At 41.1% G+C, this 22,684-nt stretch overlaps 1 protein-coding gene across 4 annotated transcripts in view; it reads right to left on the bottom strand.

Moving 5' to 3' along the window:
• The window catches only part of grid1a (glutamate receptor, ionotropic, delta 1a), a 236,533-nt gene that overhangs the window by 92,342 nt on the left and 121,507 nt on the right, over positions 1-22,684 (bottom strand). For all 4 annotated transcript variants that reach the window (XM_034238004.1, XM_034238006.1, XM_034238005.1 and 1 more), the window contains exon 3: positions 5,461-5,745. In XM_034238004.1, the coding sequence (XP_034093895.1) occupies positions 5,461-5,745 (285 nt within the window). The remainder of the gene's footprint in view (positions 1-5,460; positions 5,746-22,684) is intronic.

Raw genomic sequence — 22,684 nt, 5'->3', positions numbered from 1 at the left:
TATTTACCTATAGAAACAATGTTGTTTCTGTCCTTTAAGTAGGATTCAAACCAATTTAGAACTGTTTCCGAAAGTCCCACCCAGTTTTCTAGTCGGTCTAGTAATATGTTGTGGTCAACAGTGTCAAACGCAGCACTGAGATCTAATAATACTAACACTGAAGTTCTGCCACTGTCTGTGTTATAGTGGATGTCATTGAAGACCTTCACAAGAGCAGTCTCAGTGCTGTGGTTTGGACGAAAGCCTGACTGGAACACATCAAAACAACTATTTAAATGCAAGAAATTACTCAACTGTTGAAAAACAACTTTTTCAATGATTTTACCTAGAAATGGGAGGTTTGATATGGGCCTGTAATTGTTCATTACTGAAGCATCTAGATTATTCTTTTTTAAGAGCGGTTTAATGACTGCAGTTTTCAGGGCCTGTGGAAAAATACCTGAGTGAAGAGATTTGTTTACTATATGAAGTAGATCTGAGGCCATGCAAGGCAAAACATCTTTGAAAAATCCTGTTGGAATAATATCAAGGCAGCAGGAGGAGGATTTCAGAAGTTGTATAATGTCCTCTAGGTTTTTATCATTAATCTGATGGAATTGTGTCATGGTGTTTGAATTGATGTTAAGTGGACACAGAGACAACACATTTGCTGTTCCTGATGCAGAGGCACTGACTGCTTGTCTGATTTTCTGAATTTTGTCAGTGAAAAAGGAGGCAAAATCATTGCACGCCCGGGTGGATAGAAATTCAATTTCGTTTTTCAATTCCAAATTATAAAGGCCAAGTCTTTCTTTATAGATTTCAAAGTGAACCTGGAGTTTTGTTTTTCGCCACCTGCGTTCAGCTTTTCGTCATTCTCTTTTTTCTGTTTTCACGGCGCTGCGCATGCGCGTGGCGGTGGTGCCTTCACAGACCCGCCTGTAATCCGCCTTTTGAGAGATGCCGTAGCTGCTCTCAGAAGGGGAACAGTTGACGGGCTGTTTATTGGTTTCATTGTTTTTCTTTTCATTTTTTTGAGCTGCGCCCTCGGCCTGAAGCCTGGATGCGTCAGCGGCAAATGTTTTATGACAGAAAAATCAACAAATGTGTGACATGTGTTTGTGCGGACTTGAGGATGGTGTTGAGGCATCTCTCGAGGCGGCGGGAACACATTTAGAGCTGGGGAACCGTGGACTTCCAGCTCTGTCACAGAGGGGAGAAGGAGGGGCTGTCACGCCGCTCGCTTCTTCTTCCTCGACTGCTGGCCGAAATTCTGGGTTGGCTGCGCCTGAGCTGCAGCCGGAACCGGAGATTTTCTAGGCCAGCTCGCCCTCGTCTCCTGCCTGGGCTGGGGACTCGGGGCGGGCTGCGACCTCTGCGTCTTCGGTGTTTTAAACCAAGCAGGGTTCGAGGCAGCTTGGGTGAAGGACTGCTGCTGCGAAGGCAGCGGCTTGACCCTTCGAGGGAGGCAGAGGTGGAGTGCCTCGTCCTCCTTCTTTTTCGACTCACACCTCCTTTGCATGGAGGCGAGAGCGGAGCCGAAAATTCCCTCGGGAACGATGGGCATATCCAGCACATCCTCCTTTTCCCGGTCTGGGTGGTTGGTGAGGTTGAGCCATCTCGCTCTTTCCTGCACCACCATGATCCCCATTGCCTTGCCCGTGGCCTGGACGGCGCAGCGTTGGAAACGGAGACAAATGTCCGTGACCGCTGCCATCTCGTCCAGAGTGGCTGCCCCCGGGTTACCCGACAGGTCCTCGCAGAGCTCCGCTTGGTAAGCGGTTAGCAGCGAGGACACATTCAGGGCCCTGGCGGACAACGCTGCGGCTTTGTAGGACCGTTCAGTCATTGTCGACTGAAATCGGTCCGACTTTGCTGGCAGCGTGGGGTTCCTGCTTGGTGACGGGCCCATCCTCGGTAGGAGGTGGGCCGCTACCAGCGGTTCCATGGGCGGTATGCGGAGTAGGCCGAGCTTCTCCATTCCGTCACAGTCTAGGGAGGAGGCACCCTGGATTGGGACCTTGTTGCTGAAGGGCCGGTCTCTCCACGAGACCGACACCTCATCCAACATCTCCGGGAAGACCGGAAGGAGTTGCCTCTTCGTCCGCGCTGCTTGGGGAAAAATGTTTCCCTTCGTAGCGGGACCTGGAGGTCTCCTTGGCCATTTCAGGCCACGGGATGTCGAGTCTGGCCGCGGCGCGTTTACACACGGCCTGCAGGTCCATGCTCAGACAGGGCGAAGCTGGTGTGCTATCGCCCGGGAGAGCAGCCCTCGCTCCAGGCTTTGCAGCCTGAGCCGATGACATAAAGATGTCCTCTTCATGTTCATCCGACTCGGACAGGAGGAACACCGAGTCGTCCTCATCGTAGTCCAGCTCGAGGACATCCTCCGCGGGTGAGACCATGGTGAGGTCTAACCGGGAGCCCCAGCTCGGTAAAGCGTGGGGTCCCATTCCCGCGTGTCTTGCCGTCACCGGGTCCCGGCCTGCCAGGGTGCGGGATTCCGGTTCTGCAGCCATTGCAGATAATGAGCCCCAGACCGACACGGAGAGGGGTTCACTCTCTGCGGCGGACGCCCCCGCGTCTTGACTGCCGGCCGGCAGGTCAGTGGACATGGGGGGATCCTGCTCCGACAGGCTAGCTTGGTGTGCTAGCCATCGGCGGAGGCTCTTCACGGTGAAGCGGACACAATGTCCGCACGAGCCGGGGTTGTCGATAGCGCCTCGGGCGTGTTCCAGCCCGAGGCAGGACGAGCAGACCTGGTGTGTGTCTGTGCCCGAGATCTTCAACCCGCAGCCGCAGAGTCGAGCCACCGAGTCCCTGACTCCTCTGGTGTGAGGGAGAGAGGCGTCCATCTTGTTCGCCTCGTGGCGTGGAGAGGACCCGCTCTCAACAGGTAAGTTGGGAGAAAAAAGGTGTTACTACCCTGTCCTTAATCCAGAGAAAAGGACGGTGTGGGTCTTTTATTCCCGGAGAATACTGACTGGTGTGACAGTATGCTCCTTTAATCCTTTCCTCCTCCGTGGGGAAGAGAAAAGAAAAAACTTCCTCGCTACCGTGGTGTCGATAGTGAGGGAGCGAGCTAGCAACAGGTGTGTTGCTAGCTTGAAAAAATCAGACCTACCCTACTTTCCGGGGAAAGAGAACGGCGAGGTCGATTTCAATACTAACTGGCGTTAGTATTACCGTCTTCCTGCAAAGCAGAAGGAGTAGCCGGCGAGCGCCCGTCAACCGAAATGGTTATATTTGGGTTCAGTCTGTGGACCGTTAAGCTTGTCCGGCTACTATAGAGATGTGCTCTGAAGCGAGAAGAGGTGTTTGAATGACGCATGCGTCGTGGCGCAAGCTACTTATAGGGGGTGAATTCCCTGACGCTGACGTCAAGATCACCAGCTAATCAGGATTGGCGTAATGAGATTGATGCTTCTGTTTGCTCCGCGATGAGGCGCATCCCATAGTGAGACATCGAACGGAGTGTTATGAATGAGAACTAAAAGTGTCAAGATGTCTTATCAGCCAGAATGACTGACAGCACGAGTGTGGGTGTGCAGTGTCTGTTATTTAGCTCAAAAGCTGTTAAATACCAAATGCTGGCATTTAAATGTCAGATTTCTGATCTTGTTTACTTATTCTTCGATGAGTTCTTCATTTCAATCAAAGTGTTTAAACAACTTCATGTATGACTACTTGTGTTTGGCAACCATCTAAGATTTGTCATATAATACACACAACAGTAAGGGAAGGTAAACACAACTCATACAACTCAACCTTAAGTTTGACAAAGAAGTCAAACTAAAATGTATCATATGAATCATGTTAAACCACACAGATACATAATCTGAATAAAACTGAGCAGTTCATATTTCAATCCAATACTTAGTATCCCTATATTCAAAGTGAAAACACAGATTTACAGGCCGCACTTTTCTCTATCAGCAGCAGCAGTAGTACTGCTTCAAGGCAGGCACCATGGGTATTTTGACTGTTATGTGATGAGGATCCTAATTAGCCGCTACATTCCTTAATTTAACGAGTGCAGAGTTAAACAGTGTTAACACCAGCACAAATGTCAACGGTGCTGACTTTGTAGCATCTAATTTAGCTTGCTTAAAAAAAGGCTATTCTGTTACAGCAGTAGAATTACTATCCATTATTTCTCACCAACAGTGCCTTGTTAAACCAAGCCTTCATGCATTAGATACAGGTTCCCTCTCAAGGGTTTGCAATTTAAGGCTATGTATGTTCTACACAAAGACTTTCTGATAGGATATTATTCAATACATGAAAGTGTATTGTACCATTTCCTTAAAATGCAGATTGATGGATAGAAAGCAAGACAGACAACTAGCTATTATAGCAAATCAGAGACAGAGAAAGTGAAAAAGGCAGACTGATAGATACAAAAAACAGCAAGTCGGACAGTCAGGCAATCAAGTCAGACAGACATCTAAATAGAAAAGACAGATACTAAGAGACACATTGAGATAGCTAGTCAGTCAGACAGACAGAGAGCTAACAGGTCAGACAGACAGATAGAAAGAAAGATAGACAGATGCTCTTCCACGGAGGGATTTTAATCGATCCAAATTAATGCTGAGAATCCACTTTCTACAAAGAGACAGATGTGTAAATGTGAAACAGCATGTCACATACATTAACTGGGAGCTCCGTGACTAGCCGTAGGGTCCAACATGTGTGTGTGCTGGGCAGCTTGTGTGTGATAAGTGGAAGGCTGTTTTCCCCTGAGGGCTCGCTTTGCTGAACCGTAGCTTCTACTGTACTGAGAACAATCAAACTGATTTACGATCTCCTCGTGATTGCACTTTTCCGAGCAGTAAAAAGATTAGCCAGCAGTGGCAAAGTATCATCAGAGTAATGCCAATGCAGCAATTATACTCCTAATCATTCTGCCCTTGTACCATCTTGTCAATCACTCCACGCTCCTTTTCCTTTTACCAAATGTGGGTCAGGAAAGGTTTGGTCCATGTGGGCGTTGTGATGAGAACAATGAAAAATAATACAATATATTAAGTACTGTTGGGACACGCCGTCATCCTCTGGTGCCACAAATGAGCCAATTAGGCGCAGACTTGTCTCTTCATGAAGATGCTACTAATGGTGAACGAAGCAATGAGATTTTGTTTTTCCTGACAATCTCCTGAACTTTGATGCATTTTTGTAGCAAAGTGAATGTACAGTATAATGTGTGTCTGTGTGTGTGTGTGTGTGTGTGTGTGTGTGTGTGTGTGTGTGTGTGTGTGTGTGTGGTGATGTTCTTTCATCTTAGCTCCTACTCTGAGTGTGTTCCTCAGCATAAGAATTCTTAGTGTTAATATACGGCTTTACGTCAGCCTGATCTCCCGCTGACACCGGAGTGGTTTTTTCGGAGCATTAACATTTAAATTAAAGAGCTGAAATCATCTCACATACAAATGTCATGTTTTTTTTGGCCATCAGCTGCTCACATTCATCCCAACTCACCATAGTCGCTCTCATAAAAGATGATGAACTTCTGCCAGTGTAGTTCTGAGACGAGGGTGAGCAGCACGTCGTTGATTCGAACAGGTGGACGGGCAGCCAACGTGTAGCTCTCTCCTTCTGGGCTGGGGTTGAGTTGGCAGGCGGTGCGGGGCGCGCCATCCCCATTTCTCTGGATGAAGAGGTGGGGAATGTGCATTGCATCTGTGAGAGACTGCAGGGCACTCGCAGCTGCGCAGCCAGTGGATGTGACCAGAGCGAGGATCCCCTGGTTCATCAGCTCACATGCTGCACAGAGGAAAGAATAACAGAGGGAAGATGGGTGAAGAAAAAGGAGTAATGGGGTGCATACAATGATTTAAAGAAAGGAAATATAATATAGGATAAGGTAATAGGAGGGAAAGAATAATGAGAAAAGCAAAATATATGGAGGAAGATGGAGTCGGGTAAGAAGAAGAGGAGAAATAAGGCAAAACATGGTTAGATTTGCCATTCAAAGTCAATTATAGCATGTTTTTCATTGAACAAATGTCAGGTTGTTAGAGCACTGTACATTATTCAAGAAAGTGTGCTCAACTGGTTTTAAGAATTCAAGATGGGTCTTTGTGTATCCTCCTTAGGATTACATCTGAGCCTCTGCAGTAGAGAAGAGATCACAGAAAGGAGGAGATTGGTTCTCAAATTGTATTATAATGTGAAGACGAGAGATTCAGAGGGGGGCATCCTCTAATCCTTTCCCCAGACAAAAATGAGACAGCTGATTAAAGCCAAAAATGCTAGCTCAAGTCAGCAGTCGCTTGAAAATCAGCAGATGACTCAGAGTGGTGCAGGAGTCAGTGTGCTACTTAGCAGAGAACGGAAGACACAAATTAAAGCCAGGAATATGTTATTATAAACTTAATTCTGTCACATCCACCTCTCTCAATAAACATGGTGAACATCTGTAAGCCAGCACAGACTCAGACTGCAGACTCAAGCTTGTAAAGTCTGTGGTGGGTCTTAAAGCCCCGACATTTTTATTTACACATGTAATTTGGGCTAAATCTGTTTCAGATCCTCTTAGGGCAGGTCAGCATGTCTGCTGGGCAAAATGCCAAATAGCTTATAAAGATGGAAATGCTAGCATGGACATTATTAATATGTCTGCAATTGACAAGAAAAGCTGTTCTTTCTAAGTGGTGGTAAATATTTAATGAGAGTGGGTAGACTGAAGCTGCAGTGATGTGATCTATAAAGTACTCATTATTTGCTCGTTAAATTATCTGACGGTTGATCAATGACCTAAAAGATGAGATCTACCAAAAACACATGTGTTTATTTCATACTAAAGGAAGCGGAGAGATCTTTAAATACATCTATACAATTAATTTGGAGCAAACCACATTTGTTGTAATGTATGGTGAAAACGTAATATGAAGTTAAAAGTCTCTTTTACATTTGACTTCATTGGTGTTTCCAATGCTTTTCAAAACGTTTTCATCAGAATACTAATCATCCTACTTTCTCAATTTTGGGATCAACACACAGGCTTAAACTAACTGCATCAAATCAGGCAATATCCCAGGACACTCACTCTATTCTAAAGCAAAAGATGACTTTCTAAGTTGAAACCACAACTTTTATAATTGTATAAGGAACAGTACACATTCATATTGTTGACCCTTTATAGCTTTGACCAACCCTTCTTGTGTTGTGTGTGTATTCACGTCATAAAGGAAATCATATGTGTCCCCTCTTACAGCAGGTTACAAATATGCAAAACACTGAAACAGGCAATCAGCATAAAAGAGAAAGTGATGGTGATTCAAATGCAAAACAGTTTTAATGAATAATATTGAATTTGCATATAATCATAGACTCTGTTATGAGGTGCATAATAATATATTGCAGGGATTTTCTAATTTAGCAAGTGAAACGGTACAGGGTACTGCTAATGCTGCCATGAACATTTAAGCCATCATTTCTCACACAGCAGGCCTGCTATGAACCTTCTAAGAAGCACGAGTACTGCTCACCATGAACATATCATTAGCATATACAGGTAAGAAACTGTTAAATCCACCATGATACCGGAGGCAGTAAAGGAGGCTGAGGGGAAGACGGGGGAGGGTGGTTTTGAAGAAAGGGTGTTAGGGGGGGGTGTTCTGTCAATGGGGCCGCACTGGGGAAGGGTTGTGTATGTCTGTGCGAATGTATTGCAGAGGGGGAGGACTATTAATGTGACAAATGATGATTTCATCGGCTGACTGTAAGCACAGGAGTACATTAGGGCTCTGTAAATCATGCGTACAGGGGCAACTAAATAACATGCTGAGGAGGAGCGGGAGAGGAGGGATGGCACAGCCGAGGAAGAGGTAGACGCACTGTAGTTAAAGTAGAACAAAAATGTAAAGTGCAAGGTAAAATATAGGGATTATGTGCATCTTTTTACATGAATGCTAAAGAAAGTGCAAGATGTATTGATGCACAGGAAGTATGATAATGTTGACATGGACGCCAGCATTTCCACCAGAGAACATGGCAAAGATAATCCTTTGTGCAACATGAAATTCTAATGCTGTGCTCAGCAGGAAGTCATGTGATTGACAGTAATATAAATCCAGAGCACGATCTAACACTTATCGAATGTCAAAACGTGTCAGCTTGTAACAATAAACTGTGTACTGTACTATGCACTATTCTCTCTTCCTGAGAGATGCCAGTGTTATTGCTGCCATTGTAAAGAGGCTGCATGCACTTAGGTATATAGCTGAAACAAGATGATTCATGGACCATTCAAGAACAGTTTTAAGCGATTGACTTTAATTAATCATCAAATGTAAAATAGCAAACATTCTCTGAGCTATTCAAATGGGAAGACTGCCATTTTTCTGTGTGTTGTAGTACTTTAAATTAAATATTTTAAATCTCGATTGGGTTTTGTCTGAAGATATCTTATACCTTGTTAAGGACAATTTCAAATATTATTTGACATTCTATAGTTGAAAGAAATTAATAACCCAAATAATTATTCCAACAGATGAGTTGATAATGAATACAATCGGAAAATGCAGAAGTAAAAATATAAAATGATCAAATTAATTGTTATATTTTGAGACTGTAATGAAATAAGGCTGTGGTCAAGAGGATTGGCATCCCTTTTTTTGTGTCAGCAGAACTGTTAGTGCTTGCAGGATTACTGCAGTATCACATTTATCATTTATTTCACCAGTTCCACCATCTGCTTATGTGAGAGACTCCAAATGATATACCTTATTTTTTGCTGAAAGACCACTGGTCTATAAACAAATATTTGTTTTAGTCTGATGAGCAGCCCCCTGTCCCTCGGCCACTTTAAGCAGACTAAAGTGTGTCCGTGGCCATTTTGGCTTGGTAATGGCCCATTATACAGCAGACAGCCCACTGACAGGTGGCAGGAGCGCTCAACAGTCATTGGCAAGGATGATAATGGTGGAATCATCACTCTTAAATGTTCCTCCTGAAGTGGACAGAGGCCATCACTCATTTTCTGCTAGAATATTTCTGCGATATGACATCTAATGTCAGCAGTCCTATATATACACCTTAAAGAAATAGCTTGGAAAATCCATATAAACCTTCCTATAACCATCTTTAATATTTATAATCCTATTGATTCGGAATAATTTGATAAATGAATAAACTCTGTATATGGATGCCAATGGATAGGGGGAATAATTTATTACATTTGTTAATTTGTAATTCAAGGAAAAAAACTGAAAACACTGCAGCTCCAGCGCTGTGGCACAGCACATGATGCATGTCCAGTGGCATTCATTGCACCAATAGGAAGTGTTGCTGCTACAAGTCCAGAGTCTTTCACTCTGTGATATTACAACTTTTCCTGAAGTAAAATATCTGTGTAGTTCTTCCACCTCTGCATTAGCTTTCAATCATGTGTGGACACCCAGCACTAAACTTGATTTCTCCCCTGAAAAGCCAATCTCCAGAGCTATGGCTATTTTTTCCTTTATATGTGTCTTTATAATGACGGGACTGTTTGTCATATAACTGGTGATATTTCCCGACCTCGATCTCTCCTCATCCATTCTTCGACTCACATGAAAGACAGCAAAGGCAAGAGGTGAGCTCAGTTGAGCTACCACGGGAGCCAAAAAACAGTTTTTTAAGGGCGCCGTATCGGTAAAAAGATAATGTTGCGAAGAGATGCTGTGTGCCTAGCTGCTGCAGGTGTGGAGGTTCTAAATTGGTTTGTTTCAGCACTAATAGGGAGATGAAAAACGCATCCATACTGGCAAAGCAGTCATTTTTTATCAGTAATATTATAGGAGATTGATGGATGATATATTCAGTAGAGAGGAATGAATACAAAAAAACATCTAATCATCATTGCATATTAAAAAAAAAACCTGACACAATGACCATCACCATGAGATCATGTACTTTTGCTTAACTGTCAGCAAATGCAGGGACCATAACAGGAAAGGGGCTTGTAGATTGTTGGCATAGATATGTTCATAAACTCATAATTGACATTGCTATAAAAAGGACATCTGCCATGCGGATTAGGGCTGATCAACAAAAGTACACAGTATTTCTCAGCAGAAGTCCTCGCCTCATCAGACCAGTGCTGTTATGCAGAGATTGGTCCAGGGAGAGAGAGCATTAGCATCAAGACACCAGGCTGAAAGAAGACATTTCAGCTTTGTGCCACACAATCTGTTTCCTACGAAAACAAGCTGTCGACGGTGTCTTGCCCTCATTTTACAAATGTAATATGAAGGCAGGAAACAAACCACCACACCACTGATGTAGTGAATATTGCATAAATGGGGTACGTCTTTGTGATTTCACAGTCATTTCGTTTGCTCTGACTCAGAGCACAATCCTGGGATACAAAAGAGTCACCACTGAGACAAATGCTGCGATGTTGTCAACACCACCCTACCCTGCTGCGACAATGGTGTAACTATAGCCTAATTGAGACAGCTTATAATGCGTGATTCAGAATAAAATGTCTGTTTTGTTTCCCTAAGAGACTGCTTGAAAAGGCTTTGATTGTATTGTAATACTGTCTGTTTCGTTTAGGATGAGCATCTACTTATTCCCTCAGAATATGAATATATATAATATGATGAGGAAGATGTTGAAGAAAAATGGAAATAAGAATGGGTTTAGAGAGTTTAGGTTAACAAAAACAATCATAGAGAAATGAATGCAACTAGAATATTGTCTACTTAATTTGGGATTCAATTATTACAAAGTTGAAGCCAAGCCAAAACTGCAAAGAACATTTTAATCATAAACTTACATATATACATTTTTGTACTTGAGTCTATCAACTTTGGACCAGGCTCCACGTCTTTTCAGCACAGATTACTGATGACAAGATAATGTCAGGTCATTGATGTTTTTTAAGGGATGACGAGCACAAAATACAGTTTATTTGATCTTTTCACTGCTGGAAGATTCACAAGAGCCTTAAATGATCCATATCACCCTCAGCTAAGAGGAGACCAGATGTTGGGTTATTTCCTCATTATCAATGGGCCCTTCCACTTTGCTTTTTGGCAGCTTCCAAAAACATAATAGCTGTTCTCCACACATAAGGGAGGAATGGGAGGTATCAGTATTAGATGGCAGCTGGGCCACAGCTTAGTTCAAGATTTAAGTGTATAGCAACATTGCACCATCAGGAGGAATGAATTGTTTCTCCATCCGTCTCTCTCATTCACTCACTCAATCTCGACCATGGTCCTTTCCCTAAGCATACTCTCCTGCTGTCAGACTAAGATAAGGGTACACATCCCCATCAATAATATTGATGCTAAGACTAATCTGAACTGTGAAGGAGTGTTTCACCGCTGTAAATTATACCCTATTCCCAGACAACTGACAGCTAGAGCAACATAAATAGACTTACAGTAGATACAGCAGTGGACATAATAACAACAGGACCTGTATAGTACAACTCAAATCAGTATACACAAATATTTCCTCTGTGAAGCTTGAAGATTTAAATTATTAAATTAAATTATGTTTGTATACAGTGGTGGAAAGGAAAACCTAAAAATACAATGAGATTTAATATAACCCCACCACAACCTGGAGCCTCTGAAATCAGTTGGATTCGTACCCAGCTGATCCGTGGCTAATCCCCTCTGGGTCCCTGCTCAGTCCTGGCAGTATGCGATCCCCTTCCATGACTTAGTCCATGCAGTGCCGCCTCGTAATGTCGCTAAGCACGATGCATGGAAGTCAGTTGCAATGCTTTATCTATCCACCAGGAGGAGCAGTGATTAGCAAAGCTTTAACGGTTTACTGCGATGGAAAAAGGTCTGGCTTCACCCGTTTTCATTCTGCTATTGGTGAAACAAATATCCTGTTTTTCACCCGTTTTCATTCTGCTATTGGTGAAACAAATATCCTGTTTTTCACCCGTTTTCATTCTGCTATTGGTGAAACAAACATCCTGGCTTTTTTATATTTATTTTAGACAATCACAAACATCTTGGGTTAGGCGCTAACTACAGGATGCATCGGCGATGCCCTTGAGAAACAGTAACAAGCGGATAGCGGATAGGGAGGAGAATGACACATCAATAATACAATCTATTTAAGGTGAGTGAAACTCGCTGTAGTGTGACCATTTTAATTCAAGTTTAACCATTGCAACTGGACATTTTCATTGTCCTAGTTCGCAGTACAAATCATTTCAGATTTGTAAGATGGACTGTGCTTCCATCCTCAATTTTGAGGAAATGTGTCTAAAATGATGCACAATACATCCACAATATTTCCATTTGATGGAAGTGTAGTATAGTGTGGGCACTCAAACATTAAATAAGCAAGAATGTTAGTTTTTCTAAGTAAGTTTGTTTGGATTACAGTAGAAAGTTCCTTTAGAGCAGGGGTGCCCAACCAGTCGATCGCGATCGACCGGTCGATCGCGGGGAGATTCCCAGTCGATCGCGAGATGTGTCTAAAAATAGAACAACAATATTCTGTTTTATCGTTAATGTCCTGTAACATAATCTTCCTGTGCCAGAATAATGCACTTGAACGCATCAAAGCTTTGTGATTGGCCGGCGTGACCCCATGTGTCGGGGCGTGGCTGGTGAGCAGTGGGCAGTGTGCACTGCACTAGTTCGCTAACGTTGTCCGTGTCAACCATAGACGGTGTCAACACAGGAGTGACAGGCCGCACACACACAAGACCGCAATTATGGCAGAAGCAAAACATATATAACTCTCACTCCGAGTGGGAGGATGATTATTTTTGTATCTATTCCAATTCAAAGTCCATCTGTCTCATCTGCAATGCGAGCGTGGCTTTATCGAAGAAGGGTAATTTAGGAGCGGCATTTCAAAACAGTGCACAAACGCTACGAGACGGAATTCCCTCCTAATTCTGCCCTACGCTCCAAAAGGGGAGGGGCCTGAAAGGACAGTTAAATGCACAGCAGTCCATTTTCACCAGGGCCCAACAACAAGAGCAAGGCTGCTACCATAGCATCTTATCGTGTCAGTCACGTTCTTGTCAAACACATGAAGTCTTTCAAAGATGGCGAAGTTGTGAAAGAAGCAGTCCTGGAGGCTGCCGACACGCTTTTGGGGGACAGTAAAAAACGGTAGCATTTCAACAGGTTTTTGATATAATAAAAACTCAAGTTAGATACCGTTATTAATCAGCTGTAAGTTTTAGTTTGTTTGAACTTATTCATTATAATTATTGTACAACATGGTATAAGAATGCAAACATTAAGATCTGTTCTGTTTAAATTGATTAGTCTATTATCAATTCAGGTTAAGAAACTAGTGTTGCTTGCATCCTATTTTAAAGGCATTTCTTTTTATAATCTACTAAAATGCAACAAAAAAAGGGTTTGATTCTATTAATTTAGTCTTTTATTGCACTTTGGCAGCAGATTCCTGTGTAGCTTCAGATCTGAGTTGTCTTATTAGTAAGCCTCATTTATACTTTTGTAGCAACACTATTTTTATATAATGGCAAATAAAGGGTTCAGCGTCTTTTCCTTTTTTCCTGTGTCATATGTGGCAGCACTTCAATGTTTCTTGAAAACATGACCCACTGTAGTGTGTGACGTGTGAATAAACTCCAACTCTGTATCAACAACACTTGTGTAACTTCAGTTAACTACTTGTGTGTGTGTAGATTAGAAAGAGGTAAGATAAAGGATCTGCAGTATTTTATGAAGTATTCATCGTAGAAAGGTCAGTTTTATACAAGTAGTGTGTATTTACCTGGTAGTAGGCTGTCAGTAATGGCTACGCCTCTCTATTTGGACTGGTAGATCTCGGCAGACTGGCAACTTTAAAAGTAGCTCTCGGTTCAAAAAAGGTTGGGCACCCCTGCTTTAGAGCATTCCACCATTTATGGAAGATACAAAAACAGAGACAAATGTGTGCTAGAGCAATACAACACAATACATTTGTATGCACTTAAAAGCAACCAAAAGTCAACTGCACTTGACTACCATATTGTTTTACTACTGCAAAGCCACTTATTGTTGACTTATGAATTTCTTGATGCCGAGATGGGTCCACTTATGAACAATTTAGTGTGATGTGGCATTGCTGCAGCACTAATGTGAAACATAGCTTGCGTCTGTGTTTCTATTTATTTAAAAACATGCTAGACTTAATCCTGCTATTATTATACAGCACATTACCTCAACTACAAGTGACTGAACACAAATCTTTACCAATTTAAAAAGGTTCTCTCTTCCTCTCAATAACACACACTCAATGAAAGAGTTTAACAAGATAATAAAATACATGTGTTCCTTACACTGATTCATTTTTGTATATTACAGAAGAACTGTCTACTGCTGTTCTCTGTTTGAAATATAAGGAACACATGCATGTACCTAATAGTTGACGGTAACAGTAGGCTTTAAAAAGTATTGATGCTTTGCTTAAATTCTGCTTTTAGTCTTAGGCTTTGTGATACGGCTGCTCCAGGAGCTATAATCAATAAAAAAATATCATTGTGGGTTGACACTGAGACCCAGTTTGTGTAGTGTGTTCATGTCCCTTTGTTCATGTCCCTTTGACCAGGTCCCGATGTTTAATATGCTTTTGAAAGTTGGTTCTTATTATTTCTGACATTGGAGCTGACAAAAGAAGATAGCTGCTGTGCCCTGATACATTTGTTCTGGGGGATGTTTTTCGACTGCTGGCACCCGAGGGATGCAACAGAAAATGGCCTGCAGTCTAAATCTCTGCAGCCTGGGAGAATAGCCTGACCTAATGAAACAGAATCCACTCTGTATACATTCAGTAAACAAAGTTAATAAAAAATAGAAGAATTGTTTTGACTGGGGAGAAACACCAATGCATAGATCTCAGGAAGTGCTGAGTCACTGACTGCTATTTCGACACTGACGCCACCAGACAATGACATAAACAACACCACCAGAATGGGATACAGCTACCACGTCTTGTGGCATCAGTTTAAAATGTTAAGCAATTGGCAGTGACTTATTATGCATCACAAAGCAAATATGGGTGGGCAGTTACAGCCTGTAAGATAAAATATATTATATGTATTCTTACATCATATCGATGTCTCTGTTAAAAGGAAAGTACAAATGCCCCTCCAAAATTGCATTTATGTTAAGCCATTTCAATGAATTCCCACATCTCTGTGTCCTTGTTATTTCTCCACTGCGTCTTTCCTTTTACAGAGTGCTTTCCACTCTCTGTCCCTTGTTCTCTCATCAGCTTAGTACAACCGCTGTTCCTTCCAGGGCCAATATGGTCAGTCTAATGTGCATAACATAGTCCTTTGCATACACAATGATGTGTGTGTGTTTGTTTTTCGTTTTTTGTTTGCTGATTAGCTTCCTTAAAATGAATATGCAGCAATGCCTGTTGTGGCAAAGCACACTGTGCTGAATTGTGAAACAGGTGAATAGCCCAGTTTTTGTATGGCAAACATGTGTTTGGGTTCTGTGATGATTGATTTGGATGGTGTTATTGAGAAAGATTGGCTAGCATTGTCAGAGGATAATCATGACTCATTCACCGTTGGGACAGGGACAGGCTGGGTGCTTGTCTGCTGGAATTAGAAACATTGGGACACATCTCACGCTCTCTCTGTCATTTGCTCAGATATCATCTAATTTCTTTCACTTTCTTTGGCTGTCGACATATCTCACTCAAGTCTTTTTTTAATCTCTCTGTGTTTGCCTCACACTTGTCCTCCTGATCTCACCCTCCATGCTGATTATCACAATCTGCCCTTGTCTTTCTCGGCCCAACTGAATCTCGACCAACACCTCAAACATGACGGATACATAATGAATAACCATGTGTTTATTCAGGGATGTTCTATGTATTCGTGCTGCAGTAGTACATTATGAGTACAGAAGGTTGGAGGATAAAACCTTTTTTTTTTTTTTTTTATAAATCAATGAGAAAAATACAAAAATGCTAATCCAATGCCTCATGCTTTATGAAACTCAGAGCCACATGAATACAGTAATGTAGAGTCAGTCTGAATTCCTCTGAATCACTGTATTCTTGAATTTCAATGACCATGCTAACATGTGGTTTATGTGATAAAAGTGTAAAGCGTAGATGAGGGCTCAGGAGTATAACCTCTTAAGGTGTTAAATTGATTTATACTTCTCCCAAAACAAGTTTTTAGTGGGACCAATTTATGTTTTTGTGGAAATAATTGAATCTTTGGTCCTTATATCTCAAGAAGAAAAGGCCCCCACTAGCAGAGAAGTACCACAGCTAGTAAGAGGCTCACTAGAGGATAACAGATATCCCCTACTGAAAAGTGCCATGTAAAAAAGCACAGGCCAACATTAAATTGTCTTGCAATGGTTTATGATTAGATATTGGCAGCAGTGTGCATTGTTACAGTTGTAAAGGTCCATCTTATCTTATCTTATTATAGCAACAAAAGGTCAATGTTGCTACATTTTCTGTCCACATTTAAAAATATTATTCGGGGGAGGATGAAATGTTCTGTAAAAAAGGAAAGAAAAGCACTATACTGTACAGCATAATACATCAGGTAAGGGCATTTACAACACAACATCCATACACCATAATAAACAATCACCACAAAGATGAAACAAATGTACGCTTAAATGTAGGCTTTAGCCACTGCACTGTAAATAAATAGTTTGAGCTCCTTAGAAAGCTGAATTGATATCCTCTATGGCAATGATCGTCTATTCACCATTTCAATGGCTGACATGAGGTTAGAATAAGCAATCCTCTGCAGTAGGAGTTGTAGCTACAGTATGTTGGACATAATACTACAAACACCGACCAGTTTCACTGAGGCTCAAGTTGTCACACAAGATCGCAGCCTGCTGTTCCCAGTTTGAACACATCAGGACATGTGCAACTCGTATGGCAGATAGGTATTCTCCTATTTAGGTTACTCATCTAAATCAACCAAATCCATTAATAACAAACACCCGACTCAAAGTAAGAACTAACCTTCTTCTTAAGTGATAATCAGCTTGATGGGCTGATCATTCTGCTGAGCTGAGCAACGCAATGTCAAGCAGTTAAAAGACACAGGGTCTGTGTAATGACGCTTTTGGCACAGGTACCGGGGGAAGGAACTTCCTTGAAGTACTAAAAATGCATGTAACCAAATTAAGTGCTTCACAGAAAGCATACACATGATGGTGTACCCTTTAAGACATGCAGAGGTTGGAAACATATGGATTAGAATAGATTGAATAGAGATTTTTTTATAATCTTGTGTCCTAAAAGTGATTTTTGTACAGCCAATCCATGTGTATAAGTGAATGCTGCTTGATGTTGGAAAGAAGGATGTAAGGAGATGCGGTCTGTCTTTACAACATGAAACTGCTTCATTTTCCTACTGAGTTCTGTAAACTCTATAGGCAGTCTCCACATCTTAGAAGAGGTTAACTGTAATGAAATTGCAATTGGCAAGAGCAAGTTCTTTGATGAGTGTAATGGTGTGGATAAAGTCAACACAGAGGTGAAGAGGTGAAAGACTATTATTTAAAAAGTCGGCCTATATAAGTTGTTTGAAAGGATTAAAGTAAATTATGCTTTGAGCAATTTATTAATGCAGGTGGTGCAACATTTGAACATTTATCACTCCTTCTGTCTGGAAGAAACTGCAATAACTTTCTGGTTTGTCAGTATTTCTAATTCGGAGCGCCAGAATTTTCCAGGTTTCAAAAAGGCGTTTTATTATCCAAAATGCACATGCGCTGGCCCTACACAAAATAATAATTGTAATGAGATAATCAGCCAGCAGATCGTCCATTTAAGTTCACACTATAATTAGGAACTTCTTGAAAGTTTCATTCATAAATATGTGTAGCTTTTTAATTTAAAGTACAAACATATGATATGCCTTGTTAGTCAGTTTGTGATGAATATGTTATGGTGGTAAAAGGTTGTTGTACTTTTCTATGATCTTGCACATATTATATTGTCCTACTTTATAATGAGCCCTAATAACTGAACACAAATGTGTCTGAAGATTGAAAATGTGTCATTCGGAGCAATTCTCCAGCACATAAAAGGTGATTCTTCTTTCCTTTGAAGAGGAAGAACTGACTTTTCTCTGGCTTAATGTTAGCACTGTCCTGTTGAAAAACAAATTAGCTCATTATCTTTGGAAGGCTGGGCACATAGGCGCAGCATGCGTGACAAGCCAAGCCTTTGGATGTGACAAGCTTAAAATGTCAACATACTACCTTGAGAGTGCACATTAAACTCAGCTGGTAATGGCTGTCACAAGACAGATCCCCATTATCAAGTCCATTAAGGCACCACACTCCTTCCCAAAAAAATAAAACACCCAACAAGCAGCAGGGTTTTAAAGTTTGGAATGGGCGTCTGTAGATAAATGCCAAGGTGACACACTTTGCATCCTGTTGCCAACAATGCACATTCCTGAATGTGTTAAATATGGTCTGATGGAGGAATTTGTCAAAACATTATTTGAGATGTGTTCTAGGACTTCCACCCAGAAATAGGAAAACATATTTTAACACAATAATAACTCCAACTGTAATAAAAAAATGTAGCTAACTGATGTTATAGCAGCTTGTTTAACATGTATATCCTGTACCATCATCATCCTTCAAGGTTACAATCCTTCATATTATTCTAACCAAAAATGGTTTGGCCAAGGTAAAATATATGCATGAATAAATACTTTTTAGGAGCTTATATAGTTGTGTGATAAAATGCAAACTTCATGAGTGTTAATGCATATATTTATTTTTGTTAGAAAGAGTGAAGGGAGACACAATTAATTAACAAGGACATGCAGTTGGAATTCTGAAGAGATTTTGAGATGATAATCTACAAAGATGAAATGCTTTTTGGAGTAACAGAGCAGTTCAAGTGTGGTTAATAAGTTATGTGAATGGACTGTAGGCTGCTGATAGCAATCCCAGCTCGACACAGAAGGTCTGGACTGCTTCCAACCTGGAAACCAGAGTCAACATCCAGATTGCGCTCTGAGCTTTTCCCAAACGCTCCTCCAGCAACGCTGGATAACCACCAAACTCTGTGTTGAGGCTCCCGTGCTGCCATGCTGCTCATGAACATATGTCTATGAACTGGTCAAATTATCTGCATGACTTCAATCTTTAAAAAAAAGTACAAACATGCTTTATTTAGTTTTCAGTTAAGCCTCAAGTTTTGTTAGGTCGCACAGTGCCTGCAATTATGTACATTTTTGAAAATGTTCTGGTTAATTATAAAAGGGATAATTGCTTTTTGTTTGTTTTGTGACTCACTAATTTCAGCAACAACAAAGGAAAATCTACTGTATGGTTTGAAAAGAAAACAGTGTGATGTAAGTTGAGACGGTTAAGGAATGTACTGTAAAGTAAAGAAAGACTGGGTATGTTTGTTATTTCAGTGATTAAAGAATATATAGCCTAAATAATATGTGGAGCATGTATACTGTGCTAAAGGGTAAGTACACTAAATTATTTGCTATGTTGTGCTCCAAATACTTAATTATATCCCAGAGGTTTAGGGTTTCCATAGTGTTCCAAATACCATTAAGTTAATCAGTGACACTAGAGGAGTTGTCGGGAAAAACATACAAGGACCTCATCTATATTAATATTCACAGGTGATGCAGGCTTTCTTCCCCCAAAATACGCATTCCTTAAGGTATGCGTATTAAGGTAAAGGCCATGACAACTGTTTATTTAATTGCAGAAGTTTGTATTATCTCAAATTCCAAATAGGAAAACACAAATCATTTCTTGAATTAGGATCCAATTTCCTAATCATCAGCCCTTCTCTTTGTTCTGTTGTGTTCTGCACTCTAGTTTTTATTAATTTCCTCTCTTGGGAGATGAATTGTGAACAGAGAAAACAACACAATGTGGAAGAGAGGCTCCTCATGCATGAAATGAAAGAGGGCTTTGCCATTCTGTAGGAGCTGACACTGACGTATTCGCTAGGATAAAGGCTGCATACATATTTTGCATTTTACCAATCCGGGTTGGATGGCCTCTGTATTTGTCCTCTTCAACTCTATATGGCTGTGCATACTGTCAATCTCATGCGAGTGCTCCCTGGCAACAACTTCAAGACTGTTTCCCAGGCAACAGAAATAGTATGTGTGAGTGTGTGTGCGTGTGTGTGTGTGTGTGTGTGTGTGTGTGTGTGTGTGTGTGGTTTTATTTATGCATTTATTCTGCAATATTATCCCAATGTATAGCCCAGCAGCACTTGATAGAACATAAAACACCGGTAATTCAACCTCTGAGGTATGTTCTTCAAAAATATACTGATTCCTTTGTTATTGATCATCTTTTCCAACAGGTTTCACATGCGCTGCACAAAAGGAAAAACCATAGGGAAAAACATTCTTTGAGACCTGCTTCATTTCATCCACATAGTGAAATCCATATACCAATATCATAACGCAATCCCTTTACTATCATGTTTCTTTGCACATTAATCAATTATGTTCAATCAAAACAACAGCTGAGATCTGACAACATCAGATATTATTTTTGGTGCAAATACTCCATTTACACTGTAGTCAAATGATGAAAGTTGCATTGAGACTGAGTTGGAAAGTCTGATGTTTCTATGAAATAAATGAACTGTAACTTATAAATACTACACTACTATAAGCACTAGATGTAATTTGAATACGCCACATGGCATATTGTTTTCATACATATTTAAATATAGTCCCTGTTAAATCTTGTTATGTTGCTGCTACAAAATATTCACCAAGGATAACAACATTTCTCCTAATCGCAGATTAACCAGAATGCTAATATTTTTTAGTGTGCCAGTTCAACAGGTGGCATGGACGACACGCAGGCCAGGCCATCTGCCTGCAGATCCGAGGTCTACGTGTACAGACAGAAGCTAGTGGAAATATGATCTACATTATGTAGTCCCTAAGTAAAATGTCATTCCTCATAATGCATGAGGGGATCTGGCAAAAGTAGGTATATTACCATGTTGATAACATCAATTTGAAGTGTCAGTACGGGGTGAGCTAATACCCGGCCCTGCGAGGCTGCTCGATCGTCTCCTGAGCCGAAGGGTTTCTGCTTTGATTAAAATCACAAACCAGCCAGTCTTCCATACACCTTTCAACCCACTACTTCCTTCAGCAATTAGCTTGATATAATACGACACAGGGTGGCTTCACTGGTGCCATGCGGGACAGAGGGTATTTCAACTACTGGCAGAAATGTCACAAAATTATGTTTCTGATGGCTTTTACCATATTAGACAGACTGACTGGTTAAAGGTGAAGACCCAGCTGTAGCCATAACCAATGCTGTGAAAAGAGACTTTTTTTTTCTCCTGGATAAATTCACAGAGTGACCATTGATAGAGTCCAGTGCCATTCTTTGTATTTAATGACTGTTTGGTAAAGTGACTTGCTTGCTTCCATGGTACATATTTGACTGATCCAAATTCAGAATAATCAAAGTTGTTATATGTATAGGGCTTATATTGTGAGAGGTATAAGAAAGATTGGATATAGTACAAGCTGACTGTTTCAAGTTTACCAAGAGTAATAGAGTTGTCTCTCTTTGTTCGGACTATGGAGGCTGGTGTTGTTGTTTTATAAATCTCATAGGTGCAACTCGATTTGTTCTGCACAAGATAATTGGTTGATGCCTTTATTTGCGATACAAAAGCTCAGAAAAATCGACCTTGTTTTGAAAACAAATTATGCAGCTTATTGGTTCTGTGTGAAAGTATTCATGCCAACCATTTGAAAAAATGTATTGACATGCAAATGAATCCTACACTCCCTTCAGTCGAATAGTCAGCCTAATATGGTAGATATGGTTTGGGATTTCAAAAACTAATACTCTTTTATTTCATTATCAGCTCGCCTCTCCCATACTGTTCGAATGTGTTCTTTTCTGGTTTGAGACACAGGTGGCTTGGTGCTGAATCACTGTCTTCTGCACTGTGCTCCAGTGATCACCGCTATGACTGACCCAACAGACCCAAGCTGCCATCTGCTTGAGACCTCCTGCTGCCGTGTCTCTGTCTCTCAGATCCCAACATGTCCTATGTATCCAAACCATAGACTGTATCTAAACCTTATTCCTTCTCTCCGTCTGCTGCCTCACCTTTCTACTCTCTCCTGTGCCTTCCTTCGGCTTTTCATTTCCTGATATAATTATCTCTCTACAGCTGCATGCTGCGTGCATTTCCAGTGCTTATACACACATTGCAGTGTAGGAGATAAATCATCACTCATTAGCATACGCAAACATACTTATCCTGGAAAACTAATACACCTTTTACAGCTAAATGCTATCCACTGCTACTGTACTCTTGCCGTTTCTCATATAGGGGCTGTAACAACTGTTAGTACAATGGTATCATTACAGTGTTCAAGGTATAACGGAGAATAATCAAGGGCCTTAAGTCTGCCTCACGATTCTCTGCATGCATATAATTAACTGATGCAGACAGTACCAGAGAGACTCAATAACTCTACATAGGTAAAGCTACCACGTTGCTGTGAATGAAGAATTCTCTATTTTACGTTCCTCAAAGCACAAGTTTAAGACTACTCCGTTAGAAACATCTTCTTTTGATTGAAGACTATACTGTAAGTTGCAAGATATTTAACTGTTAGAAATACAGAGATTGTATCGTAAGATATTTTACTTATATATCTTAGTTCAGTCAATTCAGGTCTTCTACATACTCATGACCACAACTTAAACTAGACAGCACCTTTTAT

The sequence above is a fragment of the Gymnodraco acuticeps genome, unplaced genomic scaffold (assembly GCF_902827175.1).
Source record: "Gymnodraco acuticeps unplaced genomic scaffold, fGymAcu1.1, whole genome shotgun sequence".
Classification (NCBI taxonomy): domain Eukaryota; kingdom Metazoa; phylum Chordata; class Actinopteri; order Perciformes; family Bathydraconidae; genus Gymnodraco; species Gymnodraco acuticeps.
Note: the sequence above shows the minus strand (reverse complement) of the source record. Positions and strands in the feature narration are given on the sequence as shown.